The sequence below is a fragment of the Carassius auratus genome, unplaced genomic scaffold, assembly GCF_003368295.1.
Source record: "Carassius auratus strain Wakin unplaced genomic scaffold, ASM336829v1 scaf_tig00215316, whole genome shotgun sequence".
NCBI classification, from domain to species: Eukaryota; Metazoa; Chordata; class Actinopteri; order Cypriniformes; family Cyprinidae; genus Carassius; species Carassius auratus.
The window spans coordinates 933893-957388 of NW_020528035.1; the positions used below are offsets into that span (position 1 = coordinate 933893).

The window sequence follows — 23496 nt, forward strand, 5'->3', positions numbered from 1 at the left end:
TTAGCGTCACCTATTACCTTCTCAATTGTCCAATCACGTTCTAATAATAGAAGTATAAAAGAACCTGTGCTTACACTTGTTTGCAGATGCTGAACGCTTTACTCACCACCACCCACCCCTCCACCACCAAGATGGGCTCCTCCCTCACCAATAACAAGCTTCTTCTCTCCATCTCCCTTACCACCACAGGATGTTCTTCCCCTCCAACCACCCCACCACCACCAGGATGGTCCCTCCTAAAACCTCACGGGGGTCGGCTGCGCCCCTGCCTTCATCTTCAGGCAGCAAATACTGAATCCGTACCCTCGGACAGCTATTTACAGATGGGGCCTACGCCAAACACAACCATAAAGCTTGCTGGGTCATAAATAAATGGATGAATTGTTACAATATCTTCTCCAAGTCTTTCTGGTAGAACTGTTTTTTAGCATCTTGCACCATGAGCATCATGTCAAGTTAAAAGAACTTGAGGTCTCTTTTCACAAAATAATTGGCAAACTTACTGCAAGTCGTAAGTCCCACTGAACATAATAACTTGCAGTCTTGAGAGGCTGTAGACATTACAAAATGTAAGAACTCAAGGCAGGGCTGTACAGTGCGACATATATGAATATATGAAAAATTTACCACTGTAGCATGTGTGTGATAGTTTTGCATGTTTATATCAGCCAGTGTGAAGTGATTTTCTTGTGCTTGTTTGTGTGTGAGATTGATTATACTTGTTAGTTAGGGGTGTGTGATATGACAGTTTTTCATTGTGGATTATTAAAATATCTCCACAGTCAGCTTTTGTAGAAATGCTACAGTGCACATTCAGATGCAGTTCTGGCACTTCCATCTCAATATACTGTACAATGTGACATACATTTACATCAAATGTTAACTCTGCAGTAGAGTTACACACACACAAACACAAAAGTACATTATTTGCATCTGCTTTAAAGTCTTGCCGCTTAAACATTTAATTCACGTGCTGTTCTGACATGTTTCTGATTGTGTACAGATGTGCGCACATTCTCAAACAGTGCCTATTATGGTCAAAAACACATAAGGTTTATATATAAAATCAATTGGCTGTGTATAAAATGAAAGTAAACAGTTGCAAGAGAAAAAATGCGTAACAGAACTAAACATTAAAGGAATAGTTCACCCAAAAATTTAATTTCTGTCATTATTTACACATGTTGTCCCAAACCTGTATTAATTTATTTATTGTGCTGAACCCAAAAGAAGATATTTTGAAGAATATTGGGTAACCAAACAGTAGTTGGTCCACATAGCGGGGGGGAAAGAAATACTATGGAAGTCAGTGGGGACCAGCAACTGCTTGGTTTCCCACATTCTTCAAAATAACTTTTATGTTCAACAGAAGAAAAAAACTAATTCATGGTATGGTAAAAAATGTATTAAATTAATATGGTATAAAGTTAAAACACTATGACAGAATTTACAGACAGAAGACAGCATTTTCATTTTTGAGTCAACTTTTCTAATATAGTTAGGGAAAAATCACTTAGGCTTAGGCTTTTTTTATACAATAGTAGAATAAGTTTGGCTGTACTGCTCAGGCAACTTACAAAATAGTAAAACCAAAATGACAAAGAATTGTGCTAAAATCGTGAATCGTGATATTCCTGAAAAAAAGAATACAAATGTTTATGATATGTTTGACATATGGCCCACCCCTAACCTGTGCTTCAACTGTTCGGCCTTTGCTACAAATCTTTCAACCTCTGTAACACCAGTGTTAAAAGTTATCATACAGCCGTAAGCTGATAGCCACATTCAAACATCTATGCCAATAAATTATGTTGGTTTTACCCAAATTGCACTACGTTATGAATTGTGGTCTGGGACATTACAAAATGCAAAGACGGATGAAGGTTGCGTAGCTAGACACAGATGGGTCATTCCACTTGTCACTGAATGTACCTGAAGTTGATATGTACATGTGGCATCAAATCCCATTTCTGAGTGTCTTATAAATAAATGAACGTTTCACAGAAACAATCAGACAGAAGTGACACCCACAATTTATGATACAAACCAATGAGAAGAGAAAATGCATCCACCCACTCGCACACTCCAGGGCAGGAACACACAAGCAATCTGTTCTTGGCAGTTATTATTGTGTTTGTCTCTTTTCATCCTCCACTGACAGAATACTACACGTTTTGTTATAATGATGCAGTCGGTGTCTCAAAATTCTCCTGTCCCCTCAATTTACAGAAAAAATGGAAACAATCTGCCTGTCTACCTAGAAATTATTTTTCCCCCATCACAATAAACTGCAAAAAGCAGTTAAACCTACAACATCATGAAGCGTCCAGGTGCCCCATTTTTATCCTTTAATTGAATCCGTTGAGTTGCATTAATCATCTCATCTATTATTTAAGCGATTGTGCCATTTGTCGGAAGCACCATTTCACATACAGACACCCTAATTTTAACTTTCCACATTTTGCAACTTCTGACGCCTCTGAGCACCATCCGTCTGCTGTGAACAGAGACCAGTCTGTGGATGCTTCTGATTAGTTTCATTCCTCAAAAGTCCATTCTATATGTAACACATTATATACAAGTCAAAATAAATATATTTTAGAACATATGGTTCCCAGTAAGACTATTATGATTCCCCCAAGGATATGAAAATGCTCCTGTAGAACATCAAAAGGGATGTTAAAGAAAATCGTTCATGATTTTAAAAGCTCCCCTGTGATTTCCTTAAACTATTCTGTAGAAAGAGACAGAGTTCTATTAAACAGACATTATTATCCCTGAACTTGTCTCCATATACTATATTATTAAATAAGAATCTTGTAGAAATTAGTTTATAGGCTACACAATAGGATATTATTTGATTCCTTAAGGATCTTTTAGGATTGTTTCCAAATTAGGTTAGACATTCCAATAGAAGTGCACACTCCGTCAGTATTTTCTGGCTATCAGCCTGCAAAAATAAATAATAGAAAGGCGTAATCTCCTACCATGATCCGGTGGCGTTGTTTTTTAGCTTTCCGGACGTTGTTGATAAAACGTCGGCCCATTTTCTTAGCGTACCACACGGACACAAACATCCTGGCCGAGCGCGGAACACCGACAAGCGTTCAGACCGACAGCGCGCAGCTCTCCACACGAGGAGTGAGCGCGCGCGGGAGGAGGAGGAAGAGAGAGACGCTTGCGCTCTCAATGTGACAGTGGCAAGAAAAAAATTGACATTCACGCATGAAGCGTTTAGCTGGACGGAATAAAACAACGTGAAGAACTCGAGGCGCATGTTGGAAAGTTAATAAGCAAACAACGAGAGTTTTGAGTTACAGACGCGAAGCGTTCATAATCAATTATGAACGACTTAATGCGGTCATGGCTTTTGTGGGGAGTCAATTATGAATGACTGCATATTTTATTAGTGGCAACTGCGATATAACTAGAATGGATTTGAAGCTTATGTAGATGCGCGTTTAGAGGGTGCATTTTACAACAGCTTCATTCATGGCACATCCAGTTCAGCTTTAGAATCGTTTATGTCTTACAACACATACGGAGGCATCGCGGCTATGAATACACAATTAAACAGAAGAATTGAAAACTGTGTGGAGTGGCATATAGGAACTCCACAATATGTCACCGGGAAAGTCTGCCACAGTGTGAGATGAAGTTCTCTGGGTGACACTTTGATACGGTTCACAAACGTATATTGTTCATTTTGTTTCTGGCTTTATTGACGGCTTAAGAACTATTATTAAAATAATATCTGTTTAATGTCTCCTTCGACCGCGACAAAACACGCGCGCACGCGTCACGAAACGAGGAGAGATGGTGCGAGAACTTCTCCGAAATGCAGCAATACAGCAATAGCTCTACAAAATACATAATATGTCATTAAAGTTTGAATTAGAATACTTTATAAGATCTATGAACACGACTAGAGAAGAGGAAATTATCTTTTTGGCATGATGACGTTTGATATCCCGACAACCTCAGTGGTCTAATTTAGCCACTTGCTAGCAACCACCTTTTACAAGTAAAAGCTTTCAGAAGTCACAAGGGGGTTTTACAGATGATAAAAAACATGTAAAAGTGAATAAATTGAAGACATCTTGAGCTTGTGTTCACTACCGACATTATTTCAGGCATTTAACCAAAAACCCAATCAAAAAAAAACCCACTGATGTCAGGACGATACAACCAGAAATGTTAAAATGCTAACTCATTTCTGTGCCCTCAAAAACCCATCATCACAGCAGTGCTCTATTACCATCTGTGAACTAATGCACTTCTGTAATGGTGTGCTAAAATACTCAGTAATACTCAACTGTGTATTTCCGGTTCATTTGCAGAGAGAGTGTGTGAAACAGAGAGTGCTGAGACAGCACATCTGCAGCCATATCTACTGACTGCACTCCAGAGCAGTACACATGCTAGGCTATATCCTCACTGCTAATATGCACTATTAAGGAGTCACGCAGCATTCCAAGAGAGTGCTGAGTTATCCAGCCCAGCTTGGAAATGCACAAGAGAGATGTCCTTCGGGAAATAAGAGCTACGATAATGACTTGCCTTTAACCACCTCCCCTTGTTCATAAATATTGCTTAAAGATTGGATGCCAGAGTGTCACCAGAGGCAATGGATCATTTCTCTGTGCTTATCTGACAGATGTACAATGGTTAGTATAGAAGAGAGAACTGAAGATGAACACCGAGCTGAGCCAGATAATGACTCATTCAAGAGTCAAGAACCGTTTCTTTAGGACGCGTCCAATTCGACAACCGAGGAGCTGATGATACTACGCATGTGTGATTCAGTGTGAAGCAGACCGACACACAGAGCGTCTGAACCGAACTGATTCTTTTGGTGATTGATTCTGAACTGATTCTGTGCTAATTTTATGAGCCCAGGTAAACCGAAGGCTTGAATCAAGGGCAATCATCGGTAATGACGCCATTACGTCGAGTGCAAAAGAACCGGTGAACCGTTTTCTTCATCCGGTTTATTGAATCGAACTGTCCGAAAGAACTACTGGTGATCCGAAAACCGATGCAACCGGTTCTTGACTCGTGAAAAAGTCAGTCTATTGTTTGTTATCTGGCTCGGCTCGGTGTTCATCTTCAGTTCTCTCTTCACAGCAGTTCAGTCAGTGTACTGTTTGAGTAAATGAATTACTCCGGGATATTGGTTTGTTTTAACTCAAAGGGAGTGTCAGCCACATTAAACAAGTGAACAGCTTAAGTCATTTGTGGATTAATGCGTATTGGAGACGCGAACCGTTTAAAACGTTTCAGTTCGATTTGGTGAACTGGTTCAAAAAGATCCGGTTACATCGAATGATTCGTTCGCGAACCGGATATCACAAACTGCTTTGTTTTGAACTTTCTCACAACAGACACGGAAGAGAAGACGATGCTGAATAAAGTCATAGTTTTTGCTATTTTTGGACTAAATTTTTTTTTCGATGCTTCAAAAAATTCTAACTGACCCTCTGATGTCACATGGACTACTTTGATGATGTTTTTCTTACCTTTCTGGACATGGACAGTATACTGTACACACACTTGCAATGGAGGGACAGAAAGTTCTCGGACTAAATCTAAAATATCTTAAACTGTGTTCCGAAGATGAACAGAGGTCTTACTGGTTTGGAACGATATGAGGGTGAGTTTTTAATTACATCATTTTGATTATTGGGTGAACTAACCCTTCAAGGTTAATGGCAAAGGTCAGTATAAAGAAATATGAAAAGTATTGAAAATAAAACAAAATAATGGTTAAAAATGGAAAAACACTTCATAAAGGAAATAGCATGTCTACAGAGCAATAAAAAAAATTATACTTTAGATCAACAAAACAAACAAAAACTCTACTTTTTATTCAGTGGCAGAAATGGGCTTCCATTCATATGCATCATATTTTCTGTTATGTAAAAAAATCTGAAAAAAAATATTAATGTAAATAAAGTAATCAAATTAAAAATGAATCTAAAATTAAATCTGGTGTGTGTTCAACACAATTACTTTGGTTTCAAGACAAAAAAAAAAATTAAACAAAATAGTTTATTGCTTTTAGACAACCTGAACAAAACAGGTTTAAACCAGAAATCTGTTTTTATTATTATTAGACCAATATAAAAATGCACTTCAAATAAATTACACAATTGTTTCACTTTTTATGTAATAATTCAGAATCTGAAATCTAACTGGAAAAATGTCACACATTATTTGTCCTTACTGCCAAAAATTACGATCTTTTTACACAAAATTGGATAAAAATGCAAAATAATATAGAATAACATTTCTGAAATCATAACTGGATGTCAACGTGAATTGTAATGAGGTCATGTGACATTAATCATAAACTTCATGCCGGCCAAACCACTTTAACCTAAGGAAACACAAATGGCCCACAATGCTTTTCACCACAGAAGTGTTTTTCAGTATTACGTAAGACACTCCAAGTTGACAGGCTCACCTAAATGAGAGATCACATGGACTCTCCTCTTCTCTCCTTCCCCTTCTTTATCTCAGTCTTTCTCCCTGCCTCAATTTCCACCCACCTCTCTCTCTCTCTCTCTCTCTGTATTGCATTGGATCCCCAGGCCATTTGTCTCAGCAAAAGTCTGTTCAGTAATTACCTCAGAGCTGCGGGGACAACTTTAAACATTCATTAGTGAGCAAGAACATTTGAATAGACATAGAAGCCTCTCTCTCTCACACACACACACAAACACACACATATATTTTGTAAAAGGAGTGGTGAAAAATGCAAAAGAGTTGAAGAGAGTGTGATGTGTAGTCCCTAGAGGAGATCATTGTAGCAAAAGGTAATCAAATTACTTCCAAACACATACATAAACAGCTTCCCTGAACCTGTGGTGGGTGATGAGCAAGAGAGAATACTGAGCACATGAACACACACATGCACACACCACATAACATCCCTACAGCTGCCACAGGATGGGAAGAAAAAAACGAAAACGATATCTGCAATTGAACACTTCATGAAGAAAATGTGAGTGCTGCTTATCTGTACAAAGATGGTTTGATGTTGGAGTGTTTTGAGTGGCTGCCATGGCATTATTATGCAGTTGCTAAGGTATTCGGAATGGTTGCTATGGCTGAATTGTGGTTGCTAAGGAGTTCACAAGGGTTATTATATAGTCAAAGATTTCAGATATACTAAAGACGTTACACTCCTATTACTTATGAAGTGGAGAAAGTGCAACGCTCAATATGGCCGAATAGTCCTGCCTCCTCAATAAAAGAGCCAGTCACCAGTTCATTGCGTTACTGCAGCTGCCGTAAGAAATAAGTTCCAGTATAGAAACCGTCTGCATTTTGAGATGCGCTAGGACTGCTCAAATATGAAATGTTATTGTACGCTTGATGAATAGTTTTGGAGAATTTGACTTTATTATGTGTTATAGAATTTGTTTTATTTAACTTGATTGAACAATATAAATCTTACCACTGAGTGAAATTACTTAAAGGAACTTTGTTATATAACTGAAACTAAGACTAAAACCATAAAAAAAAGAACATTAACTGAAATAAAAAATTAAGTTATTAAAAAGCTAATTAATAATTAACATTATTGTAAGTTGCAAAGGCGATAATTTCATTTTTGGTTTTCAGAAAAAAATGCCTAAAAAAATTTAACAAATAATAAATAAAAAAAATCAATCAAAATACTAATAAAAAACATAATATTATCTCAATGATACTAAAATAACACTGTTGTTCAGGTGGTTGATCAGAAGCAACATGGCTAGATTCTTGCAAAGTAGCTAAATAGCACATTTTCTATAAACTTTCACTTTATAATCAAGTGTTACTGTTAACAAAAACTATTACAATTTTATGAAATTATTAATCTGAAATAAAGCTGAAATATTTTATTTATATAATAAAAATATTAGATGAAAAATTAAATGAAAATCAGAAATGTTGCTTGCTACTGAAACAAAAGAAGTAAAATGACCCAAATAATGTAAAACTGAAAGTAAAGCTAAATATAAATATAAAAAAGTACTGTAGTACACATAGCAACACACAATACAGATACTTGCCTGTCATCGAGGCAGTAGATACAAGCAAGTAACCCTGATTGCAAACAAGCTATTTTCAAAGTGACTGCCGCTTTTATATAAAGGATGCATGATATATGTCAGTCTTAAAACTGTGCTGCATGTACAGGGTATGTGGGCGTTGGTCCTGGTAGCAGCACAAAAAAAAAAAACTTTAATTCATATTCTGAATTGATTATATACTGTATAGCCACTGTATAGCCTATAAAGCAAGCAAATGTTGCTTGCTTTAAATCAGTTTTCGCATGTTTACAAGCCACCTTTTCCAGTTTTTTTTTTCAGTTAGTTTCTTGCTTTTTCCCTCTTATGAACAACAACTTTTAGTATACACACAAAAAAAGGTCCTTGTAGTTCTCTGTTTGATCCATTTGTGCAACCATAAACGATGCGAAATATACACATTTTGAGTTGGCGATAGTGCTACCTATGTAGAAAATCACTTCCTGCCCTCCATCTGCATTTTACGCCACAAAAGCATTGTTGTTCCAGCGCCCCCACTGGTACACAGACGGCCATGCTGGCATAGACACACACTGTTGAACTGATGGCCAGACTCAAGCGTTTAGCCACCTGGACACACCATTAGTGACACACTTTTTAAGGGACAGACAGAGGTAAAGGTACCTGGGGAACCTAAAATCTTTTATGAGTTATCAGTTTGAAATTGCCTCTTGTCCAGTGGTTCCCTCTACTGAATTCCATGAACCTTTCGATTCAGAGTGGGCAAAATTAAATTCAGGTACAAACTGCAGTCTACAGTATCAGGGCTTTGTAAATTAGATCTAGTTATTAACTCCTACCATTTCCCTCTGGACATATCTTCACTTCCATCCTGCTCTCCTTCTCATCTAACATCATTTTCCCCTGTAGTCCATTCACATCTATCTCTTCTTCAATCCATTTCTAGTTTTTCATTATCAGCTCTTTATTCACTATCATTTATAAGAGAACAGTAAGAGAATTCATTAACTGCATTGTTCCAAGATGCACATACTGCTGTAATTTGAGGATCCCACCGCAAAGCAATTTGTGTTTGTAACATTAAGCCTATACAGATATGCAAATGATCAAACCAACAGCCAGTTCGAGCTCCAGTCACAGCAGAGCTTGTTACGCATCAGAGCTGCATCTGTCCATATAATGTTTAGAGCAGCAATAACAACACCCACAGACTCACACATATATTCATATGCACAAGGCACGTACCTTGCTAATTAATTTGACGGCTTCTTACTCTTTGCCATTAGCTTAGCTAAATCTACTGCATCAGAGCAAAAGAAATAGAAAAAGAATGCAAAGACAGTACATTTCTGTTATGCTGTTGCTGACTTCAAAAAAGAAAAAAAATTAGACTTCAGACTTGACAAAAAAAAACAGACTTGAAATGAAGTTTAGTGTAAAAACTTTAAATTGTTCACCACTCTTTGAGCATAGACCTGAAAATGAAATTTTCAAACTTTAACTGTTGTCAATTGGAGCACATATTTGCTTTTGTTCTATTTTTTAAGAAAACATAATGCACAAATATTATTTTATTTACTTTTTTTTTTATTAAAAAAAAAGTTTTACTAGAAAATCAAAGCCATATATCTAAACAGGTTGTGTTCAAAATTTAAGGTTGATATAAAAAATGAGCTTTCAGTAAAGTTTGTCTGAATGCAGTACCAAACATTTCCTTTCGTATGTTTCTTATTCATTTCTAATGTGGTCATTTCTGACCTCAAGAAGCTCAATTGGTTCTATGTTTTTTATTTTATTTTTTTATTTTAGTAAATTTTTTTCTTCAAGAGCATGTAACCTTTTCAAATTTCAAAACCCTTTTTGTGTATGTCTATGCTCACAGAACAAGTGCCAAAACATTTACCAAGTTTCATACCAAAATGTTACATTTTTCAGTCAAAACTACCAAAGGACCCTAGAGGGGTGTTATTTCAGCATCACTGATATATTATTACAGCTTTTATGAATATTTTGTATTAGATTTTAATTTTATAATATGTTTTTATTTTAAATTTAAAATATTGTTATATAAATTTCTTTCATATAAGGATTTTTTTTATGGTTTTACTTTTAATTAATTAAAATAACCCTAGATTGGAATTATAACTGATGTGTAGTTGTGTAGTTAAAGATATATATTTGCCATTTTTCTTTTTCTAGTTTTGATCTAGTTATGATTACATATTCATCTGTTGTTCTCTGTGGATGAGTGTTCAGTATTTGCTGGTTCCTGTATCCTGCGATGACTCAATAGATGTGTGTGTGTGTGTGTGTGTGTGTGTGTGTGTGTGCGCGCTTTCTCCTCATCTCACTACCTCTCATCCTACAGCCTGTCATTTAGAAATGGAAAAAGTGTGTGTGTGTGTGTGTGTGTGTGTGTGTGAGAGAGAGAGAGAGAGAGCTTGATGATTTCACTTGCCTTCTTGGCACTTCAAATGTGTTAATGTCAGCAGCAGCAGTTCCGTTGCTATGGACACCAGAATGGAACTGTCTCTACCTCCTGTTTGAAATGTTCGAATGCTGTGCGTCCATATGGGAAAGATCCCATTGCCACAGTGAAATCTACTTTATAACTCAACTGTCTCTTCTAGACAGCAGTGAGGCTAGACACTCTGACTTGGTTTTCAATTTTAACATTTCAAGTATTTATGTTCTCTCTTTTATCTCTTTGCATCTGTAGATTTCAAAATATGTATCTTTTTAAAAAAGTGTTTTTCTCCTACACTAAGTCTCCACTTGAGAAGCATTTATTTACCGTTAAGTTTACAGTTTTATTCCTACAGTATATTCCCTATTCGTACATAATTTCTGCCTGTTTCAGCTAAATGTTCAGTTAATGCTGCCTTAAATTAAGCATAATCTACTTGGTTGTACAAGTAATTTCTTAGAATGTGCATTCTACCATCTTTAAAAAATGAGGTTGATTTACATATAACAAAAAAGTTGAAATTGCATAATTTTTTTTGAAGGAATACATTTGGATCATATACTTTTTTATAGTCTATATTCGGTTGCTAGTATCCTTTGCTATAGGTGGTTCTCAAACCTGTCCTGAAGTACCTCCAGGCCTGCAAATTTGTATGTCTCCCTCATCTATCACACTTGATTCAACTCATCAGCTCATAAGTGGAGACTGCCAGACCTGAAGTCAGATGTAGGGAGACACAGGCTCCATCCGAAAACTCTAAAATGCCGCCTTCGGAGGCAGCATTCCAAAGCAGGGAGGCATCAAGGCACGTTCAAATCCAAATTCTGCTTTACTTCCTGTCTCTTACTTCTTCTGACTGAATTTTGAAGGCAGCATAGATGTATCCTTCGCTGCCTTTGATATCCCACAATCCTGTGCGTTCCATTCCGTGATGGTTGAGCTAAAAAAAAAAAAAATGGCGCTGCCTCTGAAGTCTGTCTCAAATCAGTTTCATGAGGTGCCTTCGTGCAAAAATGCTGCCTGTATACGGCAGCGAGGCAGCAAGTCATCTGCCTAAGTTTTTGTATGCAGCCATACATAATGTGCAGTGCTGGGGGTACTTCATGGAGAGGTTTGAGAACCCCTGCTTTACACAGTCAAACTTCAGTTTGGGGACCAATTCTCAGTGACTACGACATGAACATCAGTAATATAATTATTTACCTTATTCTGAATAAGACAATATTATGGTTAAGGTGTTTACATGAGTTGCTTTTAGAATATTCCTTTCATGTTCCCGTTTTACATGTTATAGTACATAGATCGATTAATGTCACACATCATTACATCCGGACGTTATGCCATCCAACATCCCCTCCAGAATTTCACGTATAAACATATAGTTCATCTTCGTAATGATGCCATATACAGTTTGGGTGTTACATTTTTTTTTTGCCATTCTGTATGTGCAAACAGATGACGGTGTTTTTGAAGCCATGCTCTTTTGTTAGCCATCAAACGGTTGACCACTGCTGTGTGTGTATTCTGTCGTAAAATGCAGCAAAAAGTCCTACACAATGGTAATAATGCGATTAAGGTGTGTACATGTCTACACTGCACTTTAGTAATGCAACTAAAACAGGAATACTCCACATGTCTTAATTCGATAATATGTTTACTTCGAGTATGACTTTAGTTGGATTAAGGTAATCAAAATCTCTGTTTTCATGGTAGATTCTTAATCCGAGTATTGTCTTAATCGTGTTAAAATCTGAATATTGTTGTACATGTAACAGCATGTCATCTAACCAATATGCCTGTATAGGTCGTTTGTCAAAATCTCTGAAATACTACCTATCAAAGCGTATACTACAATTGCGCCCCTATCGGCAACAGGAGACCTTCATATTAATGCTTTGTACTCTTTTATCTGTGTCATAATTCGGGATACGTATATCTCAGTTGGTAGAGTGTTGTGTTATATACTCAATAAACTATTTTGCTGCTTATTAATAGTAAGGTAGTTGTTAAGTTTAGGTAATGGGGTTTAGCGGATCTAAAATATGATCATGCAGAATAGGGCATTAATACGTCCTTTATAAATGCTAATAAACAGCCAATAAACTAGTAAAATGCATGCTAAGATGCAACTAGTTAACAGTGAGAATTAAACCTTAAAATAAAGGGCTACCATTACCGTAATTCATATGGCATTTTCTTCCTAAAGGCATAGTGGAAATTAATTTTATTTGAAGTTGTTGACAGTACTTTTTAACCTCTTCACTGGATTTGAGCAAATCAAATCTCCTGCTTCTCAGATTTTCTCCTTAAAGGATCTCAGTAATCTCACGTGTCTCCTATAGTTTTATAAGAGATCTCAACATCTTAAACTGTACTCAGAATTGTCAAGATACCAAAATCTGTGATCCAAAGTCTAAAATGACAACATGAACTCCTGATCCAAGTGATCTAATTTTATCAGTCTATTTTTATATCCTTTTCGTATTTTAGAAGAAACATAGTACATACTTCAATGAAACAACTGTTCAAAGCATAATAAGCTCACGTTTTCTGCCACTGGCTAAACACTTCCTGTAGATGTGTCAGTGCACCCTTATTAGACAGCAGAACACACAGACCTGTTAGTCAGCAGCTGACAAACAACATGACAGCACACTGTCCTCTACAGGAGCCTTTAATTCACTGCATTTAAAGAAAATTCTAACTAAACTAGAAACATTCATGACAATAAATCATTGCTATTCTTTCATATACCTTGTGTATTTTGACCAATCAAGATCTCTAATACACACTCTTTGTGTCTCTACTAACCTAAACTTCCATAACTGAAGCTGCATCATTAAACATGATTATCTGAAAAACCGTTCATTTTTTAAGTGTTATATTAGCATTTTAATGATAACTGAAGTCTGCCCATCCAATACAGATGCTCTCAAAGCACATGTGTTATGCAGACGTTACGTTATGAGTGACAATAAGCATACTATAAGGAAACAACACTGTGCAGGCCAGATATAAGAGCTGTCAGAAATAATAGGCTGAAACTGCAGAGAGAATATAAAAGTGTACCTGTATGGATATACCGGTGTGTGTGTTGTTTAAAGGTGATACCGTGCAGCAGAGTGATGAGTTTGCTGATATTACTGCAGTAGATTTGACAGCACAGAGAAAATGATGACTTCAGGCAACAGAGAAATACCATATAGAAATATGAGGGAAGTCACAGTAAAAACAAGTCGAAGTGCAATACAGAAAAAATATGATTTTTTTTTTACAAATCAGTCACTATGTTACAACATCATCTTTGTCTTCATCCATTTAACTTGTCACAACAATTTCTGTCACCTCTACTCAACAAGTTATGACATTGAACTTGGTTTTCTTTATCAGTAAGTAAATCACATTGGTTATATATATATATATATATATGTTACTATATTGTCGCCCAGCTGTAATGTGTATAATGTGCAAGGCATGAAGATATTACAATATTATAAACATTTAAATCATGATTTTCTGCTTTGAAACATGTATTGTGAAAAGTGCTACACAAAACAATTTTACTTGAATTTGACTTGGCAATTTGATGAGCCAGTCCAGTGTCCTTTGTGAAGATAATAACTATTTAAAAATCATGATGATGTCACTGTGAAGAGCAACGTCACAAAGAAAGGGTGATTCATTTTTGCAATGACTGCAATAACAAAATGGCAATGATGATGACTTGTTCTCGAACCAAGGGGCCTCAGAAAATTATTCATTTATTCAATCAATGTAATTTAATATTAATAATAATAATAAATAATAACAATAAATGTAATAATAATAATAATAATAATAAATGTAATAATAAATATACATTTCAAGAGTAATGAAATCAAGATGTAAGCTGAAATCATACTGAAGTGAAACCATTTTTATTTTCTATCAATGAATTTATATTGAAAAATAAAATAAAAAGCTGAATCGGTATCTTGAATCTTATATAATCCCAAAATAAATATACCAACTACATAATTATACACTCCTGGGTTCTGTTATGACATTTATTGTAAATAATATACTTAAAAATATACAGAATCTTGAATCTTATAGATTCACAAAATAAATGTCTCACTCCCAGTTTCTAGTAATTTAGAAATAAAAAATAAACCAAGCAGTGTTGTCATAATTGCAACAGAAAAACCAGAGGAGATATCTGGTCAAAAAAGTTGAGAACCACTCCTATGGATGAAACCAACAAGATGGGGATGATTTTGTGAGCTAGTTTTGTGGTCATAATTATTTCATACAGCTGCCATGATGAAATGGCATGAAAAAGGATGAAATGATCAAGTACACTAGCAGGCACTGCAGCCAACGGGTGCAAATCTGCCTCCCAGACAGCAGGGGCAGCAAAACATCAGTTCTTACCAGTGTGGAGACCGCAGAGGTGTACAGAGGGGTTTGACCAGAGGACAGCAACACTGGCTGTGAAAACAAACAGGAGAGGAAGGGCAGATAACTCAATAACAAACTTCATTTAAAAAAGAGCCTTTGATATATACAGTTAATACATTACGAAGTAACACCAAGCACTTCAATCTGACATCTACAGTAAATATATCAATTCAATACAATGATTATGGATTTTAGAATTACTATAATAGTCACATTTTTATGCTGAATCATATAAATTATTCAAATTACATATTTACAGCATGATTTCCCGCAAAGTTGCTATTGAAATGAACAGATATTTTAAAGAAATTTCCAGTCAGTGTTTTACTTTTCCTTTGCTCAATAAACATGACTGCTGCATCCCATCAAAGGCTCTGTACTGGGGCAAATTAAAAACAAACAAATGAGATATAATTTGAGAAATAAGGATATAAAAGAGATTGACATCAGAGTCATGAGGGTGCTTATCTAAGAGTTGCATTTTCATCTCATGCAAAGAGTGTAAATTAGGTTAGAAAAGGAAACAGAAAACTGCAAACAGCCCCAAAAAGTGAGGAGGACATGTCATAATGTTGAAATCTTAAAGGAATAGTTCACCCAAAATGTAATTTTCTGATGATGTACTCACTCAAGATTTTGTAGACATCACTTGCTTACCATTGGAACCTCTGTAGTGAATGGGTGCCATCAGAATGAGAGTCCAAACAGCACATCACAATAATCCACAAGTAATTCATATGATTTCAGTCCATAATTAACATATTGTGGAGGGAATATCTGAGTGTTTGCATGAAAGAAACTTTAAAAATTGTTGCTTCTGACTAAAATACTAGTCCATAATCCATAATATTGCTTTCTCCATAACAATAAAAAAAACCTTGTCTGAATCAGGAGAGAAATATGCTCAGAGCAAGCACCGTTTACAAGCCAAAACAGTTGTGTTGCAAACAAATATGTGGGTGGATTTTTATTTGAGAGGACAAGAGGGGATGGACATTTTCACTGGAAGAGGTGTTATGTATTATGAATTCATATTTTGGTCATAAGAAATGGTTTAAACACATTAACGATGGGTATGTTTTTTACAAACATGCAGATTTCTACTTCATAAAACTGATGGAATGGAATGGTGTGGATTACTTGTGGATTATTGTGATGTTTTTATCAGACGTTTGAATCAGCTCTTGTAATGCTACATTTCTCCATATCTATTCCCATGAAAAAAACAAATTCATTTACATCTTGGATGGCCTAAGAGTGAGTACATTTTCATTTTTGGGTGAACAATTTCTTTGAATGAATATACAATTATTTTATTATTTTTATACAGGTACTGCATAACATGAATTGGCCTTTCATTGGAAAAGGTAGAAAATAAGAAAGAAAAAGCAAAAAACAATACAACAATGTCGTCTGCACTATGTTTTCTTCCCCTTTATAGGGAAACAACATCTTAACAGTGTAATCTGGATCTGTCCCAAGTCCTGAAAGCCAAATGTTGTTCTGTGCAGTAACAGCAGATGGCAACGTTGTTCAGTTTTGGGTGATTAAATTGCTTCAGGTATTGCTTCACAGCATGAAAAATTCTTTACATGTATGAAATGTTGTGCTTTCCAAAAATAAACTCTGAAGATAAGAGCTCTCAACAGGCAGATGAAAATCTCATATTACACATTCCCCAAGGCTGCAGGATGATCGCTCACTCCTTCTGAAGCCCTTGAGATTAATTTCTGACCCAAATCCGTCCTGAGAGCCAAATGACTGAAAGATTCCCAAAGGAATGTGCGTCTCATTTTCTCCAATTCCCTGCTCCTTTATTCACAGAGGCATAAATACTGTCAAACACCCCAGAGGTTTGCTAAAGTTCAACAATAAAAATATATTACTAATTAAACCAAACTTTGTGCATTTTATTAGACAGATCTCTGATACCTCATTCTAATCGTCTGATTCTGTCATTTTTCTGTCAAATATTTCTGTATAATGGTCACTAACCTTACTGCTGTTCATCAACCAGCTTCCTACAATGTTAATTTCTTGTTATTATATAATAAAATCATTTGAACTCTTTGTTTTGTCAGTTTATTTAATAATTTAGTAAGCAGTAGTATGTGATAAGTGAGATAATATACAGTCAGTTGGTCATTATTATTCAGGTTTTATTTTGTGATAGTACATTACACACATATCACATATGTGCCAAAACGTCTGTGCTTTCCATAGATATAAAAATATATATATTCTTATAGATATTGAAGAATTAATAAGAAATTATCTATGGAATACAAGTTTTAACAGTTGAGTGGTTGTATTCCCAGATAATAATGTAATAATATGTTAGCATTTGTAATATGCATGTCGTACAGAATAAGAAAGTAGTTCTACACACTACTTTCTAAGAATAAGGCAAGAGTGTTTTATAAAATATGAAAAATATGAATGATTCAGTAACTTAATGGTCCATAATCAAACTAGCATCGGGAAAAGTCAAAAGTCAAAAATAAAAAATGTAAATTCAGATTGCCTTGATTTTAGGCAAGTTAAATTTGAAATACAAAACATCTAAACGATTAATCATAATTTTGGAAAACCATCGATGTGTCCCTTGACCACAAAACCAGTCATAAAGGTACATTTTTGAAGTTGAGATGTATACATCATTTGAAAACTGAATACATTTGTTAGGATAGGACAATATTTGGCAGAGATATTACTATTTGAAAATCTGGAATCTGAGGATGCACAAAAATCCAAATACTGAGAAACTCTCTTGTGAATTTGTCCAAATGAAGTCCTTAGCAATGCATATTACTAATCAAAAATTATGTTTTGATATATTTAGTTATCTTTACTTAATATCCTAATGATTTTGTTACAAATATACCCGTGCAAGTTAAGACTGGTTTTGTGGCAAATCATTTACAGATAATAAAAAAATAAGTTTTATGAAGGTTCCCATACAATCAAATGTTTTGTGTCTATAGTTAATTATAACATTTTTGACCAGTTGCAATCTCTGAGGTGTGTCGAACCCTTAAATTTGTATTTCTTGTTCATTCAATGTAACTAAAGGTGAGCCACAGGGGTCAGTCCTGGAACCATACCTTTTTACTTAATATACTGTATTAATAATATTGATAAAAATGGTCATAATTTAAATTTTCACTATTACGCTAATGATAAGTTATATAGAGTTCAGCATCCACACCCAAACTGGCTCTCTCTCAGTTGCAGCTTGCTTTTAATACTATTCAGCATAATTTTTTTTAACTAAAACCTGTTTTAAATGCTTATAAAACAGCAAAATCAATCCCTTATAATGTTCTATCCATCACTACTTCCTAAGGTTCTGAGACTGAGATTGTGTCTCAGTATAAGGAATCTTGGGATTTTAATTAATGATTTTCTTTTCTTTGTCCTTCATGTTCGGCAACTGGTGAAAAGATTGAAGGTGAAACTGGGGTTTTATTGTAGAATCGGCTCACCGCTGACACTTTCATGTCTATACTAGACTATGCTAGACTATGGTGTTGTCATACAGTTTATATGCATACATCTTCTCAGTGCTTACATGCTGTTTATCATGGTGCACTGAGATTTAAAAAAAACTCTCACTCCTCATTGTGTGTTGTATGCTCAAGTTGGATGATCTGCTTTGTCAATTTTTAGACTAAAACACTGGCAGGTTTTTATTTATAAATCTATTCTGGGACTGGGCTTATCTTCAGGCCTACATCTGAAAAAAAAACAAAAAACAACAACAACAAAAAAACACGAAGGTAGTTATGGTCTTCGGTCCTAGAAATTTTTCACACTGTCTGTTCCAGTGGTGCAAACTGAACTGGTGAAAAGGGCATTTAAATTTGCAGCTCTCTCTGCCTGGAATAATTTGCACAAAATGTTGCCAACAAAAATAGTTCCAAATAAAGCCAAAGCAGAACTGTGGTGTGTCTCCTTTTGTTACTGAATGAATTCACGTTTATAAACTAATGAGTGATTAATTCATCCATTCATAATGACAGTGGTTGCCTCTCAAATGGAAGGGTGCATACTTGTAAGGCTATATACTGTATTAAGGCTGATCTAGTCACTTGCTTAGTTTCCAAGTGAATCAAGCACTTGAATGAATCAGCTGAATGATTCACTCATTAAAGGAACACTACACTTTTGAAAAAAAACAGGCTAATTTTCACTTTTAGCTTAGCTTAGCATAGATCATTGAATCTGATTCGAACGTTAGCATCTTGCTCAAAAATGACCAAATAGTTTTTATATTTTTCCTATTTAAAACTTGACTCTTCTGTAGTTACATTGTGTACCAAGACCGACGTAAGCACCTGAAAATAGTCCCCAGCAACTCTGCTATTGCTGCAACTACACAAACTAGCTAGGGACTATTTTCAGGTGCTGCGTAATATCACTGCGCCTGCTGCACCCATGGTACAGCAGCAAAGTTCCTTGATTATTAGGCTGGAATGAGAGTATAGTTCCTAGCAATATCAGCCTAGAAAATCGCAAGTTTTCATTTTCTGTTGGTCTTAGTACATGATGCTACTACAGAAGAGACACGTTTCCTTTAAGACAGTGACTTGCTGCCACCTGATGGCAGTTTTAGTTTAATGTTTAGCATATCATTCCATTTAAAACAAAATTCATTTTTCTATACAGAAAAAATATATAAAAAATAAAACAGGTGTTAACCATTAATCTTATAGCATTATTAATGCAATTATAACTGCAGTGTAAATGCATTCATGACGCCTCTGAACAGTCTATGTAAATATACAATATATACCATTCAAGATGCAGCTTCTGAAAATGTAATGACCATGTTATAACCACATTGTAGCCTTAAAAGCTTATATATAATCAACATTGTTTTTTTGTACATACAAACGTTTTAGTGATCTCTGATTACAAATCATTGCAAAACAAAGGTATCATTATCAAGGCACATACTAAATATCATCATGGGTCTGAAAAATACTGAAATTTTTCAAGCTAAATCATACATTCTCATTATATTCTATTCAGATGAATGTAATATGAAGTTTACTGTGGAGGTACTGAATTATTTGGCTTATCTGTACTGCTTGAATACTAACAGGAATAGCAGAAGGAAGCATGTAGGAGCCCTGATGTGTCATATGACCACATGAAAGTGATTCATACTCTGTGTGTGTGTGTGTGTGTGTGTGTGAGTGTGTCATGCAAAGTGAACAGCATGTAACACATAAATATAAACAAAGCTAGGACATAAGGACAAATACTGCATATAGTATGCTGTACATTTAATATACATCCCTTATCAGTATCACATTACACATACGCATAAAATTGAAGCAAATTCCAAAAAAATAATTACAAATCTCCACCTTCATTCATCTAACTACATTCACTGCCTTACATATTTGTTTAAATGCAAACGAGTGGGATTACAAATGCATTGATATCAAAAATGAAAAAAAAAATGCACTGATTACATTGGATTACAAACTGAATAATTACATTAATTATATTATAATATATACAACTATATTTGGCATGTTTTTGAAAATAGTAATGTATTGATGCATTGTAGTGCATAATTTAGTATTCAAATAGCTTTTGTGCAAACAGTTCCACAAAAAAATTAGCATAAGGATACTTTTGATGATTAGATTTGTTTGTAATGCACTGATATTGTAGATACTGTATTACTGAAGCACTACAGTAACCTAGGACTGTGGACGTTTGCGTGTTGTGTTACACAGGCATGTTTCAGATGAAGACAGATGGTCCCACAGAGAGGGGGGGGGGGGAGCAAAGCTAGGAGGAGCAGTCATTTGCTTGCTGACCTTCATATCCAGCCAAACACCCTTGACACACTGAACATAACTAACACAAGCATGTAAATGATCTACATGCTAAAGTGATTTTACACCCAACATATTAGCCAGCTGCTGAGCTGCATAAATAACAACATATGTTACATTTGTTTGTGTGCTTCACTCCAGGTAGTGAATTATGGTTCGTCGTCTGCTGTGGATACTGATGTGCTTATTGAGTCATAAATGGTGACTAGTTCTCCTCATGCCTGTTAAATTATTTACAAGGTCAGTCGAAATGACATAAGTATATTGTCGGTCAGTATTTTGGGAAATGTGTTGTTTTCTGACCCATTTCCTCGTTCTTTCTGAAAGCTCTCAATCTCTCACGTATATTTGCATACACAGTCAATGTTCAATGCTAATAATCAAACATTGTTTTTCTTCAATGTAATGTTTTCAAACAAATTGCTCAAAAGAATTAAAGGGGTCATAAACTTAGAACAACAACAACATCATATTAGTTTCAAAACTTCCTCATTAGTAAAATGATTGCTTTTATCAACCATTGGCGATTTTCCACTGCAAAGGTGGCACAGAAGCGCTTCTGAAGTGGCAATTACATCTTTAAACAAAGAGTTTAATGCTGCTCAGAGGTGGCAAAAATGAATTTACATAGCAATTATAACAGTATATTTCTACATTATGGGCTGAGGAGGGTCAGAGCAGGAATATTTTAGTATGGCTTTTATGCAGCAATGCAAAATAAAAAATAGTATTAAGTGACTTGCATTAAAGAACAGTATTGTCTGATTTGCTCTATATCGCCAAAATAATATATATGTTGCAATAGATATCAATACAAAAATGCCTCTTTAACAATAGCAGCAGTGGTGTAGGGAGTAAGATGTGATAAGAAATACGGATTCATTCAGTGGGTTGCTCGCAGGCGCTCAACTCTTCCGATGCCTGTCCAATCTGATATGTGATGGGAAAAGGGAGAAGAATAGGAGTAGAATGAATTCGGCAAAAGGCAGATTTTTTTGTAAGTTTGTAAGACTGACAGTGCTAGCATACTTTTTACTGTAAGTATACTATATAATGGCGTATATAGCAAGCATATTTTGTTCAAAAATATATTAACATTTGTCAGTTCAATTCATTTAAGATCCTATAAACTGTGGTCACATTGGAAAAACCAACTGCAGTATTTCACAACGTGTACTTGGCACTTTTAAGTAAATGTACAGTACAATCTAGAACATAATGTGCATACTGTATAAAAACTGCAAAAATAAAACAAATGACATGGTACTGTGCCAAACTGTGTGCTGTAAGTGAGTCTGTGTTGAGAAATTATGCAAGACGGAAGTATATGTGTGAGTTTAATTTGCTGGAGAGCCAGTGGGGGGTACAGAAAGAGTCCAGAGTGTTTGGACGGGTTTGATCGGCCTACACACAGCAGAGGTGTACAGAACTCACGCAGAGTCTGACATACACAACATGACTCACTTACACACACCTACCGAAGCCAGAGGAAATGGGGAAAGCAGGCAGGAAATGAACACAGAGGTCAGACGGTGAGACAGTAAGACAGGGAGATGAAGAGAACAGTAAAATAGTAGAGAAGAGGACACAGCTGCCATAGAGAAATATAGAGCAGTAGTTTTTTGTGGATAACTCATTAATAAACATTAATATTTTCTCAATGACAGAGAGAATGAGAGATGATAAACACACATCGCATAGTGGATAGCTGTATAGTAGGCATATGCATTAATAATATACAGTGGTTTATCTTTGTGTGCCGGTAAGTAAACATCTCAAATAAGATCTATTTAACATCACAACTGTTTCTGCGTGACCAAACTGAGGTCAAATAGAGAACATATCCTGTAATTGTTCTCAAGTGCACAAAAACCAATGTTTATGATAAATAGGATTCAGATATCTCTATAAAGCAATATTAATGCCTTGTTCTGTATGACCATATTTTAGATTCCTTAATCCTACTTAAACTAAAAAAAAAAATTAGAAAAAAAAATCAGAAATTAGATATTCTGTTTGCCAACAAACTGAAGTAAAACATGCTTAAGTTGTAGAGCAAAATGTATTAAAATTAAAACTGAAATATGAAATAATAAAAATAGAAAAACACAGTCACTCTATATTTTAAGGTACAGTTCTCACTATTAACTAACTATTAAGTAATATTATAACCTCTATAAACTCTTAATTTACAGCTCATTAATAGTTAGTATGGTAGTTGTTAAGTTTGTATCTATAATGTATCCAGAATATGGTAATACAGAATAAGGCATTAATATATGATTTATAAGTACTAATAAAATCCAATATGCTAGAAATATGCATGCTGGTAGTTAATAGTGAGAACTAGTCCTTAAATTGTTACCAAACAACATTAATAAAAATGACAGTGGATAGAAAAATTACTAAATCCTTAATTAAAGTAATAATGAAAACTGAAAATATACAAATAAAAGCTATGAATAACTATATAAACATAATACTAAAATAACACTGTTGTAGCTGTAGTAGAGCAATATGGGCTCAAACATATATCACAATCATTTCTGATATTTATTGCAATAATATCAATGACGCTAATTCAGGGAATCTTGTGCATCCGCTAAGAGGCAAAAAAAATCCTGTTTCTTTAGAGGAAAGTATTATCTCTCCTATTTTTACCCTGGTGTTGTGAGCATTACTGAGTACACAC

General features: G+C 35.2%; 1 protein-coding gene across 1 annotated transcript in view; it reads right to left on the minus strand.

The window, feature by feature from the left end:
- Nucleotides 1–23496, minus strand: part of dlg4a (discs, large homolog 4a (Drosophila)) — a 164567-nt gene that overhangs the window by 50613 nt on the left and 90458 nt on the right. The window contains exon 3 of the mRNA XM_026259980.1: nt 14923–14979. Within this exon, the coding sequence (XP_026115765.1) occupies nt 14923–14979 (57 nt within the window). The remainder of the gene's footprint in view (nt 1–14922; nt 14980–23496) is intronic.